At 40.0% G+C, this 16,369-nt stretch overlaps 1 protein-coding gene across 2 annotated transcripts in view; it reads right to left on the reverse strand.

Annotated features, from left to right (window-relative positions):
- Positions 1-16,369, reverse strand: part of mybl1 (v-myb avian myeloblastosis viral oncogene homolog-like 1) — a 75,058-nt gene that overhangs the window by 38,248 nt on the left and 20,441 nt on the right. The window contains exons 2-8 of one of the 2 annotated variants that reach the window (XM_078216279.1): positions 14,295-14,400; positions 13,289-13,360; positions 12,677-12,769; positions 5,647-5,867; positions 3,304-3,487; positions 3,105-3,173; positions 2,324-2,428 (exon numbers count right to left, since the gene is read on the reverse strand). In XM_078216279.1, coding sequence (XP_078072405.1) covers positions 2,324-2,428; positions 3,105-3,173; positions 3,304-3,487; positions 5,647-5,867; positions 12,677-12,769; positions 13,289-13,360; positions 14,295-14,400 — 850 coding nt within the window. The remainder of the gene's footprint in view (positions 1-2,323; positions 2,429-3,104; positions 3,174-3,303; positions 3,488-5,646; positions 5,868-12,676; positions 12,770-13,288; positions 13,361-14,294; positions 14,401-16,369) is intronic. The other variant, XM_078216280.1, reaches the window with a different exon arrangement.

Here is a 16,369-nt window from a genome sequence, read left to right on the forward strand (position 1 = left end):
CAAAATCTCACTAGCTGTCCTGTCTGGAAACAATACACGTCTCTTTAACTTGTGCTTACTGCTCCCTCCACTCACATTGTCTGTACCTTTAAGACTTGATTAGCTGTAAAGACTCACATTCCAATCATTATTCATGTAAATTGAGTTTGGGTCTTTGTGCCCTGTTTGTGATCAGAACTCCCACCCACCTGACGAAGGAACAGCCTGTTCCGAAAGCTAGTGGCTTTTGCTACCAAATACACCTGTTGGACTTTAACCTGGTGTTGTTAGACTTCTTACTGTTGCTACATCTAGGTGCCACCCTTCCCATGGAGATTTTGACGTGCTCTCATGCTGCAGCCACAACACCAGATAGAACATGGATGGACTCCTCCATCCTTCGGTCCAGTCTGGTGACACAGTCTCTGACAAGTCTGCCCGATGTTCCCCTGCCTGACTCTGCATCTCCAGCATTTATTTTAGGGCCAATCCAGAGGCTTGGCATCAGACTCCAACTCAGCAAGGGCCTGGTCTCCAGCAGTCTGAATGTCAGAGACCTCAGTAGTCACTGCCTCCACCTACTGTGGACTTGTATCTGTGAGGTGATCACCAGATTGTGAACCCAAACATACTCTAGAACTAAATTCCACTGAGATACTTGTATCTGTGCTGGTGGAAGGTGCAAGTGAACACAGTGACAGATCTTCATCAGCTAGTGTTCTGCATCCTCATCTGAGCAGGTCTGGGGCTGGGGTGTTGCTGGAGGACATCCTTCACCTTTTCCTGCGGGAATAGAGGGTGGGTGGAAAGCGTCCTCAACTCTCAGACAGACACTGTACTCTTCGCTCTCTCCATTTTGTTGTGGACAATTATGTCTTGCAAAAAGACAAATGGATTGTTTGTGAGCACTATGGACGAAAGATCAGTTCAGAAACATGCATGCCTTTTCTGTAAGCGGAGTCCTCCCCGTTAAGGGATAGTGAGTTTAAAATGGATGGCAAGCATCAAGTGCTAACGTTCAATCCCCTGGTCATGTGTGACATCCCTGTGGACTCCAACCCTTAGACTACCTGATGCCTTTATGGTAGTGCGTTCAGAGTGAGCAGAAGTTTCACTTACCCCACTGGAGCACATCAGATCATTCATATTTTTTCGGAACTACAGGACATTCCTTTTTTGGTTCCTAAAGGCACTCACCTTCCTGGCCATGTCATCCCAGGCTGGCGTGGTCAGTTAAGGGGACCTCCTGCTCCCACCCAGGAGGAAAGAGGACCTTCTGCCTTTCCTGGACAGTCCAGAGGAGAATCCCCACGGAGGCCTCACTGAACTGCAGAGCAGAGCATTTGGTTCTTTCAGATCCCATGGAGAATCTGAGCAATGCAATACAAGTGTTCACTCATTGTATATTATCTGTACTGTTGTAAATATAGTTTACATTTAGCCCCCTCCAAGTGTCAGGTATTCAATGGCCTGCAGTGAGTGAATGTCTGTGTATGTCCTGTTTAAATATGGTGTCAGGACTTCGACCTCTTGAAGTAATGGCGGGGCAGACGAACCCTGGCCTGCCTTACCACGAGATTCAGCAAGTTCCTTGCTGATGTATAATCAATGAGTTGAAAAGCCAAAGATTGCACAGCTTCATATGACCTAGCAGGAATCACGCCATCTTTCCTGCCTGCAACTGCACTTAGTCTCCAGAATGGAAAATTCCATCCTCTGTCTCTAATCAATGATGCCGCCTCTTCCCCTTTCTTTGCTGAACACTTTCTGTGCAGAAATATTTAATATCCAGTTCTGCTGGGGGGTTTTTGTGCCGGATCTATTACTGGCACATCATCAAATTCTCATGTGGCTGTTTTATGTTGAAGATATTGTTGTCACACTCTTGCTGCATTCTCAGACCAAGTTAACTTGAAGAGCCTAGGGACAAATTACCTTAACTTCCAAACTTGCATTGTTCCCCACCATGACAAGAAATTTGATCAAAGCAATGCACACAAATACCGTGCAATCAAAATATACACTAACTTCATAAGTCAGCATATGCTAGCCTTCAATTCAAAAAATAATTTTGAAAAATTAAGCCATTTAAAAAGATCGTAAACATCTTTACTAAATCAAACCATGAATCCCAAAGTTACATCTTTATTGAGTCAAAAAACTTTTTTATGCCTTCATGTAGTTAGATGTTATTTTACTAATTTCTAACATACAATTCTAGGGCTTAATGGAACCAGAGCATCACAATGAAAGGCCAAATAAGAAAAAAGCACAGATGAAATAGTAAGTCTTAGATGAAAAAGGCTAAGCAATCTAAAAGGTTGAGAGTGTACAGAATCCTTACAGCTCCTGCTCGTTTTCTTCTGACTTCATTTTCTGCTGACATTAGGAGGAGTTCAAGTTCCTTTATTCTTTGTTCTTTATCAGGATCATCATCAACATATGGTTGCTGAAATGAACATGTAACAAGAGAACAAAAAGGAAAAGAACAAAATGGAGAGTGACAGGGAGAGAGAGAGAGAGACAGAGATGAAGATGTGAGGTTTACTCTTTCTTTCAAGTGCATGATCTATTGCAAGGTTATCAAGTGCATGAACTGGTGCAAGGTTATCAATGATAACACCGTCTTTAAATTTTGGTGCAATGGGTTAATATGAAATTTTAACAAAATTAACCAATCAAGTAACACCACATGAAAATGGTAGTAAAATATTTTACTGCGGATGCTTTAGCCTCAGTGCAACCGGAATCACAGCTTTGAAGGCGGATGCAATTTTTTGATATTTAAAGGAAACCAGAAATTTTAAAATTGGCTATTATTTATTCCATATTAATTTATGTAAAGCAGAGTAAATTGAGTTTTGAAAACACATTGAATCCAGACATAGTATGAGGTATCATGGATAACCAAGACAGAACAAGTTGCAATTTATATAGATAGAAAAAGTTCAAAAGCTCATTGCATGTGACAAACAGAAATATATTTTACATAAATGTCTAAGCTTAAACCTTACAATTTTTTTAACGTCCGCATAATGATATATGTATAAAAACTAAACAGTTGCGAGTAGTATGTATTCTTAAATCGCACTAAAATCAAATTAAAGAAAAATGTCATGTCTTACTTGAGCAAAACCTGTTGTCGTATTTTCTGTGCAAGATTCTTCTGCACCCAAGTACTGATGTCTGAGGGCCTGAAAAAAAACCAAGATACTGTAAATCAATTTTAAGGCTTTACAAGATGCAATATCAAAACCAACATCAAATATGCTATTTTATTTAAATTCATAAATTACTCAGTTAAACAAAGTGCAAGTCATTTACTTGCGTGGACACAGGAATGAAAAACTGGTTCTGGAACTGCACGGTGTTCAGAGGTGTCCGAGGTGGCACTTTCTGTTGTATGCTTGGAAGCAAGTCGCATTTGGGAGCATCCTGCAGATATCCTTCCTGTTCAACTTTCCTTCTCATTGTGGAATTCCAATGGTTCTTGATTGAATTATCTGTCCTGTATAGATTTAATATATTTGTATAAAACCAGATAAAATTCTGTACATTATTCTACAGTAAACAGCTAACAGTAAACAGAACACTTGGTGAAAAAATATACAGTACTGAGCTTAAGTTAAAGAATTTCGAGCATTCCCAATTTTAAAATGACAGTACAAAATGTGTACATCACTTTAAATATAGGAATACTGCAAAAATAGTTAAATGGCAATCATTCTTTAAAATATATACACGTACTTGTGAACCAGAATCATTGTAGGAAGGTAGGGAGAGTGCAGAAAAACATGGTAACACCTGGAAAATCCAGTCTTCTGAAGGCCATGCTGATGTGAATAGCAGGGTCCTATTTAAATATGCTGTAGTCTCCTGGCCAGTTGTTGGGAATGCAAGCAAGCAACAGCTCTTAGTTAGCTGGCGAGTTTACAATCACCTGCTGCCCTTATCCTTCTAGGTGGTGGTGGTTCCAGGAATGGAAGGTGTCGACAAAGAAGCCTTGGCAAGTTGCTGCAGTGCATCCTGCTGCTACTATGCACCAGCTATTGAGTGAGTGAGTGCTTAAAGGTGATGATGGGTGACAATCAAGCAGTCTGGTTTATCTTTCATAGTGTTGAGCTTCGAGCGTCGTTGGAGCCACACTCCTCCAGACAAGTGGACAGTATTCTATCACACTCCTGATTTGTGCCTAGTAGATTGTAGATAGCCACATTTCTTGTGCCTAGTAGATTGTAGTTCCACATTTCAGATTTCCAGAGGTTTTCAGATTTCTGACCTGTCAGAAGCCACAGCATTTATGTGGCAGGTCCAGTTTTTTTCTGGACAATTAATTGCAACCCCCAGGATATTGATGGGGGATTCAGAGATGCAAATGCTGTTGAATGTCAAAGTGAGATGGTTAGATTCTCTTGTTAGAAATGGTCACTTCCTGACATTGTGTGGCAAGGATTTCATGCCAAGCCTGAATTTTGATCAGGTTTTGCTGCATGTCAGCACTGAGTACATCATTGTTTGTGGAGTTGTAAATGGAACTGAACACTATTCAATCATCAGTGACCATTCCCACATTCAACCTTAGGTACAGTCCCCTCAGTCCTGCATTGACCACCTCCCTTCTCATAATTGTCACCTTTTTTGCTCCGCCCGAGGTTAGATTCCTGCCACTTTCTATACTCTCTGTAAACCTCTGACTCTAAAAGGAGTATTATTGACAGCATTGTTATTCAAAAGAGTGATTTTACCAAAGTATCCACAATTTTTTGGGAGACAAATTACTGGAATCCAATTGTCCTGAAGGAAGCTTAGAAAGAAGTCAACACTGATTTCAATTTCCCAAAAACCTACAGAAAAAGAAAGTTGCGAAAACGGATTGGATCCCATCTTTAAAGAGAGGGAGGCAGGGATTAGACATAAAATTATTGAGCAATTACTTTTCAGTTGTTGATAATCCACTGGAGTTTGTAATGCACAATAAATTTACCAAGTGTTTGGGGAGACAAAAGCTGGTCAAGTCTAGTCAGCAAGGACTCCTAAAAGCCAGGACACGCTTGCCCAACCTAATGCAATTATTTGAGGAAATAACAAAAAATTGGTTTAAGTGAAGAAATGGATGAGATTTTTATGGATCACCAATAAACATTCAGCTAAAGTGCCACATAAGAAACTTATAGTGACAATAAGAGCAAATAGAGCCAATGGGAATGTGGTCACATGGATATACATATGGTTGGAGAAAATAAAGGGAAGTTACAGTTACTTGTAATATAAATATGCACCAAGTAGTGTTCCACAGGGATAGGTATAGATTGAGAATAGAGGGGACATACTGATATTTGCTGATGATACCAAACTGGAGTATAGAAAATTGTGAACACTTGAAGAAAACATAGGCGAGCCGAATGGGCAGACAGCTGTCAGATCCAATTCAGCATTGAGAGGAATGAGATAATACATCATGGAAGTAAGATTAGGAAAATAAACTTCTCTTTACCCCAGCTCTTTGCTTTCTGATCTCTACTTTTAGAAAGAAACACCACTGATATTCCATTCTTCAGCATAATTTACAATATCTCACAGTACAATATCTTTACAAAATCAGAAGAATACAGATTTCCTTTAACTTTCTTGGGCAAAACAGAGCTTTTAAAAATTGTAGAAATGTACCTTCCAGGAAGCAACTTTGCAATTTCAGCCCAGCGATTTCCTAGACGCTTATGTGCTTCATAAATGATCTTGTCTTCCTCTTCTGTCCAAGATGATTTTTTAACTTCAGGATTTAAATGATTGTGCCATCTTTCCCGACACTGTTTTCCAATCCTGCCTTTTAGGTATTTGGCAATCAGTGACCATCGTTTTGGACCATATTTCTGAACTAACTCAATTACCTATTGGTGGTAGGGAAAAGAAAAGCCAAAATTTTGAACATGTCACAAGTAACTGATTCTATACTTCATACATTGAATTCAATCAGGGTCAAATTACTTTTTGCAAAAATCAAAACACTAGCACACAAAATAAATCCTACGAAAGTCTGACAGTCATCAAACGGAAATGAGAAAAGATCCTCTTTTCCGCTCGCTGCTTGATGGTCTGAGTATTTCCAGTTTTTATTTCATAATAATAAAGGAACATAAGAAACATGAGCAGGATCCGACCATGCAGCCCCATGAGCCTGCCTGTCGCCATTCCATGCCATCATGGTTGATCCTGCTCCTCAATTCCACTTTCCAGCATATACCTTGACTCCCTGAGACCCCAAAATCTACCTATCTCAGCCCGAAATATACTCAATGGAATATCCATAACCCTTGGTAGAGGGTTCAGCATCAAAGATTCAAAACCCTTTGAAGAATTTTCTCATCTCAAGGCTAAATGATCAGCCCTTTATCTGGAGGTTGAGACACCGTATTCTAGATTCCCCAGTCAGGAAAATAACCTCTCACTGTCTGCCATATCAAGCACCTTCAGAATCTTGTATGTTTCAATGCAGTGACCTCTCTTTTTCTAAACGCCATAGAGTATCAACCCAGTTTACACATCCTCTCATCATCAGACAATCCTCTCATCCTAGAGACCAATCTAGTGAGTCTTTACCATACCAAGTATATCTTTCCTTAAATATGGAGACCAAAACTATGTACAAGTTTGGAACCACCAAAACCCTATACAATTGTAGCAAAACTTCTTTATTCTTGTACTCCAATCCCCTTGCAATAAAGGTCAACATTCCATTTACCTTCCTAATTGCTTGCTGCAATAGCATGCTAACTTTCTGCATTTCTTGTACAAGTACATCCAAGCCTTTTGAACATCAACATTTACAAGTTCAACACCTTTTAAAATATATTCTGCTTTTCTATCCTTACTACCAAAGTGAATAACCCCACATTATACTCCATCTGTTACTTTGTTTTGTCTATTTACTTAACCTGTATCTTGTTGCAACATCTTTGTATCTTCCTCACAGCTTATATTCCCACCTAGCTCTGTATTATCAGTAAATCTAGATACATTACTGTTTATTCTTCATCCATGAAATTGTAAATAGCTGAGGCCCAAGCACCACTCCACTAATCTCAGCCCGCCAATTTGAAAATGCCCTATTTATCCCTACTCTTTGTTTCCTGTCCATTAATCAATCCTCTATCCATGCTGAATATTATCCCAGCTCCATGAGCCTTTGTCTTGTGCATTAACCTTTTTTGTGGCACCTCATTGAATGCAGTTTGGAAATGCAAGTATATTTATTGGTAGTTCATCATCGATTTTACTAGTTATATATTAGAAAATATATTTGTCAAACATGATTCCCTCTTTGTAAATCTGTGTTAACTTTATGAAATAAGAAGTAGGAGGCAGTCATTTGGCCTTCAGAGCTGACACCGCCAGTCAATAAGATCATGGCTGATCTGATTGTGGCCTTAACTTAAAATTCCTGGCTGTTCCCTTTATTCCCTCGTCAATCAAAAATCTGCCCAACTCAGCCTTGATAATATTCAATGATCTCGCCACCACTGGAGGGAGATGAACCCTTGCAATTCTCCACCCCAGAGAGAAATTCCTCTTCATGCCTGGTTAAATGGGAGACCCCTTATTTCAAAAAAGCACTTCCTAGTTTTAGATTCCTTCAAGCAGAAACAGTCTCTCAGCATCTACCCTGTCCAACCTCCTCAAAATCTTATGTTTCACCTCCTGCCATCAACCAAGTAAATCTTCTCTGAACTGCCTCCCAAGCATTTCCCTCCTTAAATAAGGCAACTTAAATTGTATACAGTATTCTAGGTGTGGCCTCGCCAATGCCCAATACAGTGGTAGAAAGACTCCCTTACTTTTATACTGCATTCCCCTTCCAATAAAGGCAAGCATTCAATTTGCCTCAATTACTTGCTGGGCCTACACGTTGACTTTTTGGTGATTTGGTACAAGGACACGCAGGTCCCTTTGTATTGCAGCATTCTGCAGTCTCTTTCCATTCAGTTTCAAAAAATTGTGGATGGCACCATGGCACAGTGGCAAGCACTGCTGCCTCACAGCGCCAGGGACCTGTGTTCAATTCCGGCCTCGGGTGACTGTGTGGAGTTTGCATGTTCTCCCCGTGTCTGCACGGGTTTCCTCCAGGTGCTCCAGTTTCCTCCCACAGTCCGAAAGATTAGGTTAGGTTAGATTTAGTAATAATAATTAATTTAAATTAGGCAGACTGGCCATGCCAAATAGCCCCTTAGCGTCCCAAGATTAGGGGGATTAGCGGGGTAAACATATGGGATTGCAGGGATAAGGCCTGGGTGGGATTGTTGTCGGTGCAGACTTGATGGCCCAAATGGCCTCCTTCTGCACTGGAGGGATTCTATGATTCAGTGAAGTGGTAATCTGCTTTTTGTATTCTTCCTGCCAAAGTGGACAACTGCATTTTGCCCACATTATACGCCATCTGCCAAATTTATTCCCACTCGATTAACATATCTACATCTCTTTGCAGATTCTTTACATCCTCCTCACAACTTGCCTTCCTACCTACCTTGGATTTACATTCAGTCCCTAATACAGATCATAAATAGTTTCGGCCCAAGTACTGATCCCTGCGACACTGCACTAGTTAGTTTGCCAACTAGAAAATGACCCATTTATCCCGTCTCTCTGCTTCCTGTTAGGTAGCCAGTTCTCTAACCACGCTGAAATCACCCCCAATACTTGTGTAGTAACGTTTTGTTGCCTCGTATAGAATGCCTTTTGCGAACCAAGTACACTACATCTACTGATTCTCCTTTATCCACTCTGCTGCTTACTTCATCAATTTTTCTTTTTAAAAAAAACCATGTTAGCACTGCCTGATTGCTCTACCCTTAATAATGGATTACAGCATTTTCCCAATAACAGTCTTTAGGCTCACTGGCCTATAGTTTCCCGATTTCTGCCTCCCTTCTTTCTCAAGCAGAGGTGCTTACAACTAATGCATCCACTATCTCTGCAGCCACTTCTTTTTAGACCCAAGGATGCAGATCATCAGATCCAGGGGATGTGTCCCTGACTTCATGTTCTCTCATCTTATTCGTTAGTCTATTATGAGGGACTACCAGCGTGCTAGATGGGATAGATTTAGAATAGATCAAGCCTCAAGTCCCATTAGTATCTACATTACTTTTTCTCTAATAATACTGATTTCTCCAAGTTCCTCTTTCCCTTTTACCTCTTGATTTACCTCAACTAAGCTGTAGCTTCACAAGATTGACACCTCATTTTTGGGTACTTCTGGTGGAACTCCTACACTTTTAATTGAACCAGGGTAGATTGGAGAATATGCCTGTTCACGTGGTGAAGGATTGTGCGGCTGCTGCTGATGACCCACAGATGCCCAGTTTTGAGCCACTTGATCTATTCTAAATCTATCCCATCTAGCACGCTGGTAGTTCCTCATAATAGACTAACGAATAAGATGAGAGAACATGAAGTCAGGGACAAGTGGCAGGATAGACTGCTAGCTCCCTTCATAACAGAAACCAGAGAGTAGGAGTAAAGGATCGTTATTCCGGGGGTACGGAGGTACAAAGTAGTGCTCCACAAATACCAGTGCTGGGACCACTGATATTTACAATTTAAATTAACAATTTGCACTTACAATGGGCAGGATTCTTCCATCTTGCTGCAGGGAACGCAGATTTGGCTGAGCGCCAAATTCTCCAAACTCTCTGGCAGCAGCGACAGGGCGTGAATAGCTGGAGAATTATGGCCAATTTCTAAATTTGCAGATGATGGTCAATACTCAGGAAGATTACAATAAGTTACAGGAGTTTCTTAATAAACTTGCAGAATGGGCAAATAAAATTCACAGATAAATGTGAGATAGCACATGTTGAACAGAAGGTGCAAGTCTAGATTGGGTAGAGAAACAAAGGGATGTTGGAGTACCAATATCAGTCACTAAAAGTGCACTTTTAGAGTACTATGTGCAGATTTGGTCATCATAATATAAAAAGAACATACACAAAGGACAGGAGAGGATGCAGAGAAGATTTAAATGATGCTACCAGAAATGAATGGGTATATACATAAGGAAAGGATCAATTAAGGCTGGGTTGCTTTTCTCCTGAAGAAAGGTTGAGGGGTAATTTAAAATTATGACAGGATAGATGTAGAGAGAATTTTTCCTCTTGTGGGGAAGGGCAGGACTAGAGACTACAAGACAGTCACCAAGCAATCAAATAAGGAATTCTGAAGAAAGGTCACCACACTAAGCTGAGAATATATAATTCACCACATCAGGGGAGTGGTTGAAGCACTCTGTACTTAACCAGAAGCTAGACAAGCACATAAGAGAGAAGGGTGATAACGGCAGATTAAGATGAGAAAAGATGGAAGGAGGCTCAAATGGAGCATAAACACCAGCACAGTTGGGCCAAATGACCCACTTCTGCACCAATGTAACACACACAACGAATTGTTTTTTTCAAACCAAAATAATACAGCTTTTGAAGTGCTTTTTTTGTAATACATGAAATAGGGAATATTACAATAATCTGTCTTCAGGCAGGAATATTCTTGGCTACAGGAGTGTCAAGCAGAATAAACACCCAATGTAGGAGATGGTAATAATAATGGATCTGGTGCCAGGGAATGAGGGGAGTCAAGTGTCAGTATGGGAACATTTAGGGGAAAGTGATCCCAATGTTATATAGTTTAGATTGGTGAGGACCAATACAGAGTAAGAATAATTAATTGCAGGAGGGCCAACTTCAATGGGGTGAGATGGGATCTGGCTCAGGTAAATCAGGTAAAGACTGGCAGACAAAACTGTATCGGAACAATGGGCTGCCCTTAAAGAGCAGGTAGTTTGTGTACAGTAAAAGGAACATTCACACGAGGGGAAAAGATACAGCAAGTCCAGATCTTAACAGATGACAAAAAGATAGAGATTAAAATGAAGCAGTAAAAGAAGTCAGGTGTATAACACAGTTGCGGACCAAGTTGAATATAGAAGGTATAGAGGGGAAGTGAATAAAAACAGCAAAGAAAGTGCATGAGAAGAGACTGGCAGCTAACAAAAGGAAATGCAAAAGTTGTTAACAGGCACATAAATGGTAAAAGTGTAGTAAAGAGGAATGGGGCCGATTAGCAACCTAAAAGGAATTTATGCATGGAGTCAGGGATCACAGCTGAGGTACTGAATGAGTACTTCCGTCTTTACCAAGGAAGATACTGCAATCCAAGTCATAGTGAAAAAGGAAGCAGTTGAGACTACTTGCGACAGAGTGGAGGTATTAGATAGCCTGGCTATACTTAAAGTTGATAAATCACCAGGACTGGATGGGATGCATCCAAGGCTACTGAGATGAGTAAAAGTGAAAATTGGAGAGGCACTAGCCATAGTCTTCCAATACACCTTAGATACAGGGATAGTGGCAGAGGACTGGAGAATTGCAAAAGCACACGCTTGCTAGAATAAAGGTAAAGTCACCACAGTCCCAGAGGACCATAGGCCGGTGGTGTTTCAAGCTGAGGGTCACCACACCTCGGGCAAGGTTGAAAGGTAGGCCTTCATGAATAACCTCAGCCAGTACAGGAATTGAACCTGCGCTGCTGGCGTCATTTGCATTAACCAGCCAACTAAGCGAACCAACTCTCCTATAGAATAAAGGCTGCAAGGATAAACAGATCAACTACAAGCCAGTCAGTTTAACTGGATGGCAGAAAAACTTTTAGAAATGATCATCTGGGATAAAATTAGCAGTCACAGACAAGTGTGCATCAATTAAGGAAATTTATGTTTAGGTTGCTTGTTGAGTTTTTTTAAGGGGGTAAACAGAGATCTTGATGAGGCTAACACAGGTGAAGCAGTATACATTTATTTCCAAACAGCATTTGATAAAGTGCCATTTAACATGCATGTCAGCAAAATCAAAGCCCAAGGAATAAAAGGGACAGTGGTAGCATGGATATAGAATTGGCTGAATGACAGGAAACAGGTTAATGGCTGTTTTTCCGACTGGAGGAAGGTTTTCCCCAGCAGTAGTGTTAGGTCGCTTCTTTACTTGATAAATAAATTACTTAGACTTGGGTGTACAAGGTACAATTTCACACTTTGCAGTTGACACAAATCTTGGAAATATTGTGAACTGTGAGGATATTGAAAAACTTCAAGAGGCTGATCAAATGGGTGCACAACTGGTAGATAAAATTTAACTCAGAAGCGTAAAATGATTACTTTTGGTTGGAAGAACGAGGAGATGCAAACAACAAAGTAAAGTGCACAAGTTTAAAGGGGTGCAGGAGCAAGGGGATTTTGGAAGTATGTGTACGCAACTCAGAACATGACAGAACAGGCTGAGAAAGCAATTAATGAAGCAAATGGAACCCTGAGTAGGGCAGCATGGTGGCACAATGGTTAACACTGCTGCCTCACAGTGCCAGGGACCTGGGTTCGATTCCCAGCTTGGGTCACTGTCTGTGCAGAGTCAATTATCATGAAAAAAAATCCTGTCACCACACTTTAGGAAGGGTAGGAGTACTTGAAAGGGTGCAGAGAAGATATACGGAATGGTTATAGAAATTAGGTATTTTAGCTACATAGTTGAGTTGACGAAGCTGAAGTTGTTCTCTTTCAAGCAAAGGAGATTGAAGAGAGATCTGATGGAAGTATGCCATAGAAACGTTACTGACTGCAATATATTTTTAAGAAGTTTGAGGTTTATAATGCTCTTACCTTTTGATCTTCCTCCTTAGTCCAGGGTCCTTTTATTAGTTCTGGATTCAAAACTTTTTGCCATCTATGTTGACATTGGACATCTGTTCGGTTCTGCAACAGTTCCAAAATCCTTGGTTAGCAATATAAACCAGAAATGTGCCAAATTTCAAGTTAGTTACATTAACCAGAGGGAGATTCTCAATGTGGATTTACAACTAAAAATCCAATTCACTGAAGAATGAAGGAATTTAATAACATGCTCGCAGAGCTCTTATGGAGTTGTACCCTCACTTCGCTCGATCTCTGCAATCTCCTCCAGCCACACAAGCCTCAGATATCTGCACTTCTATAATGCTGGTCTCCTATGCATCCCTAATTTTAATCGATCCATCACATTGGTGTTCACACCTTCAGTTGCCAAGACCCCAAACTCTGGAATACCCTCCCTTGCATCTGTTTTTCTAACGTGCTTTTCTCCTAAGACACTACTTAAAACCTACTGTTATGATCTTTGTGTGGAAACCAATAATCACAATAAATGCTGGCCTAACCAGCAACATCCACAATCCATGAAATAATTTTTAAAAACATGATTTGAAATCATAAAACATTAAAAATACTTTCGCTTACAAGAAAACGATTAGCAATGAAACTCCAATCTTCTGTACCATGTTCCTCTACCAACTTCTTTAACTTCTCATCCTATTTATCACAAATGAGAGAATGCAGAGTATTCATTATCCATGGTCTAGAACTGCAGAGATTACAACAGAAACTAACAGCCAAGAATTTAACTGATTTAGTTGAAAGTATCTATTAATTGGTTCGATCATGAGAATTCAAACAAAAATTCAATCTTTAGCTCTTCAGCAATTTATCAGTGCACTCAAACTCGGGGTTCGATTCCCTGGCCCACCTGCTCATGCGCAAATTACACTGGGGTCAGAAAATGACAGGGGAGGGGCCATAGCGTGGTTAGCATCAGCAAAAATGTCCTTTGGGATTCTCCCTGATCTTGCACCTGACATAATCCAGCGAAGGCGCAAATCAGATTAGCATATTTAAATAGCAATTTAGATATACAGAGTCGATTTGGAGTTGAGTTCTCCAGCTCTTGCACTTCTCACTCAGGTGCAGCAGAAGTCCGGCACAAATCACTCCAGTCATGATGGCCATGCTGGGCAGCTTGAAGGCCAATAATGCCCGTGTAGTCGGGGGAATGCCTGGGTAATGCTCTGGCAGTGCACATTGTGGGGGGGCTCTCCGAGGAGCCAACGTTGCCAGTGTCTTTAGGACCAATTCCAAAAGAACTTCCGAGTATGGGCAAATTCAGTGAGAATCTCCCCAGGCTAAGTGCAGTTGGATTGCGAACGGAATCGCACCAACGCACCCAGTGGGAATCTCATTGGTTTTCCCACTGGGGACAACACTTAGAAATGTTTTGGGAGAGTTCCACCCAAGATTTCAACTATAAAATTATTTCTTGTCGAAGTTAGGTTCTATAATTATTCAACATTATCTTCATTTTGTATCGCAATAGCTAAATGGTAGATTATAAAATTTTAAAAATCATGCAGATATTGAGGTTATAGAAATAATTTTTAAAATGTACATATTCTACGAGGACCAGATTTACCTCATCAGGTATCCATTTAACTTTGTTACAGAGCTTCTTTGTACCTTTCTGTTGAGGCATGTCATGGTCACGATCTTGGAATAGATGTTCATCATCATCATCTTCACTGTTTCCAAAAGATAGATGTCCATACATTATTATTTTACATATTGAAATTAGTCACGAAAACCTTCAAGATTAGTCAAATCATTAAAAAAAAGTTAAACGTCCTAGGTTTCACCTTCTCTCCCAAAAAACAATACTAAAGATTCAGAAGGAACAAAAAAAAAAGACAGGATAATTCACTTCTTTGTAGGGCAAAAAAGCAATCAAATTGTCAGTGGTAGATTGTAAATTCTTTAATCTTTATGGGATAGATAGGCAAGCATCAAGTCCGATTTTCCTTGGTTATAGTTCTATGGGTATCTCAGACAAGTGCCCACACTTTATTAACCACATTATGAATTTGCCAGCAGTGACAGTAACAAAAATTTAAAATGAAAGTAAGGTAGAAATCTGCCTATCAACAGTAACAAGAATTTGAAATGGTCTAAACAATAAAAAACTGCCTGGCAACACTAACAGCCATCATTTCCAGGAGCAGGCAGGCTTCTCTTTTTTTTAGATCAAACCAAATAAACAAACTCAGATTAAGGAACATGGTAAGAGTATTCCAAAGGCATGAGAGCATCTAAAAATGATCACGTACAAATTGCTCTAGGAGTAGAAACAGTTTACTTAGATGACCACTATAGAAAGATTAAGCTCTTCAAGTAGAGACCGTTTACCTAAACGACTGGTGATTCAGGGCTACAGAAATGCTAAGCTCCACAAAAGGAAAGAATTTGAGATTTGTCGACAGCCACCTTTCGAGTTTTAAATAATGAAGGGAGAAAAGAGATATATTTTGGAACTTAATAGTTTCTACATAAAGTGTGTTTAGTTTTTATTAATTTGTGGGACATGGGTGTCGCTGGCTGGCCAGCATGGATTGCCAGCCTTACTTTCATTTAGTTGCCCTTGTTCAGAGGGCAGCTGAGAGTCAACCACATTGCTGTGGCCCTGGAGTCACATGGCCAGACCAAGTAAGGATGGCAGATTTCCTTCCCTAAAAGACATTAGTGAACCAGATGGGTTTTTAATGACAATCGACAATGGTTTCATGGTTATCAGTTGGTTCTTAATTCCAGATGTTTTTTTAATTAATTCAAATTCCACCATCTGCCATGACAGGATTCGAACCCGGATCCCCAGAACATTAGCCGAGTTTCTGGGTTAATTGTCTAGTGATAATACTGCTAGGCCATTGCCTCCCCAATAATTATAATAGTTATTCATGCATTTAGTGTCCTAGAGTATTGTAGTCCATTCATTATGTATTTTTCTTTTAAGTTATTAAAGAATATTTATTAAGTGTTTATATAACAACTGGATTGGTTCATCACTGCGGTTTTATGTGGCTCCTCACAATATTCCAAAAAAAACATGATACACCACCACATACCAGTGTTTCAAGTTGGGACAACTAATAAGCCTGAACAAAAAGTAATTGGGATAATACGAAGAACTGGTGGTCATTAAGCCCCTCAAGCTTGTTTTGCCATTGGATCAGATGACAGTCAGTCAATCTACACATCCATACCTCTCCACTTTTTATCCACATCCCTTGATATTCTAACTTAATAAAACTCTGCTAGTCTAAGTTGTGAAAATTTCAAATGACCTATGATCCACAGCTCTTTGGAGGAAGAGATTTCAGGATTTCCACTACCCTTCATGAAAAATGCCTAGCTTCCAGACAATATCCCAGAAAAGATAGTCTTGCATTTATAATATGCATTTTACAAATACAGGATATACGAAAGCATTTAAAGGCAATTAAGTACTTTGAAGTGTAATCATTGTCATAATGTAGGATACTGTTATGTAGTGGCATTCCAGGCATTGTTAAGAGACTTCAGACTTTGTTAGGAACAAAAGGTATTGATTAAGAGAAACTTGATATCAGGGTTTGCAGCCCTAGGCTTCCTTGGAACAGCCTACTCAGCTGCTCCAGTCCTTACATTCTTACTACGTGGCTTCCAAATGCATTCTGC

This window comes from Mustelus asterias, chromosome 7, assembly GCF_964213995.1.
Source record: "Mustelus asterias chromosome 7, sMusAst1.hap1.1, whole genome shotgun sequence".
Classification (NCBI taxonomy): domain Eukaryota; kingdom Metazoa; phylum Chordata; class Chondrichthyes; order Carcharhiniformes; family Triakidae; genus Mustelus; species Mustelus asterias.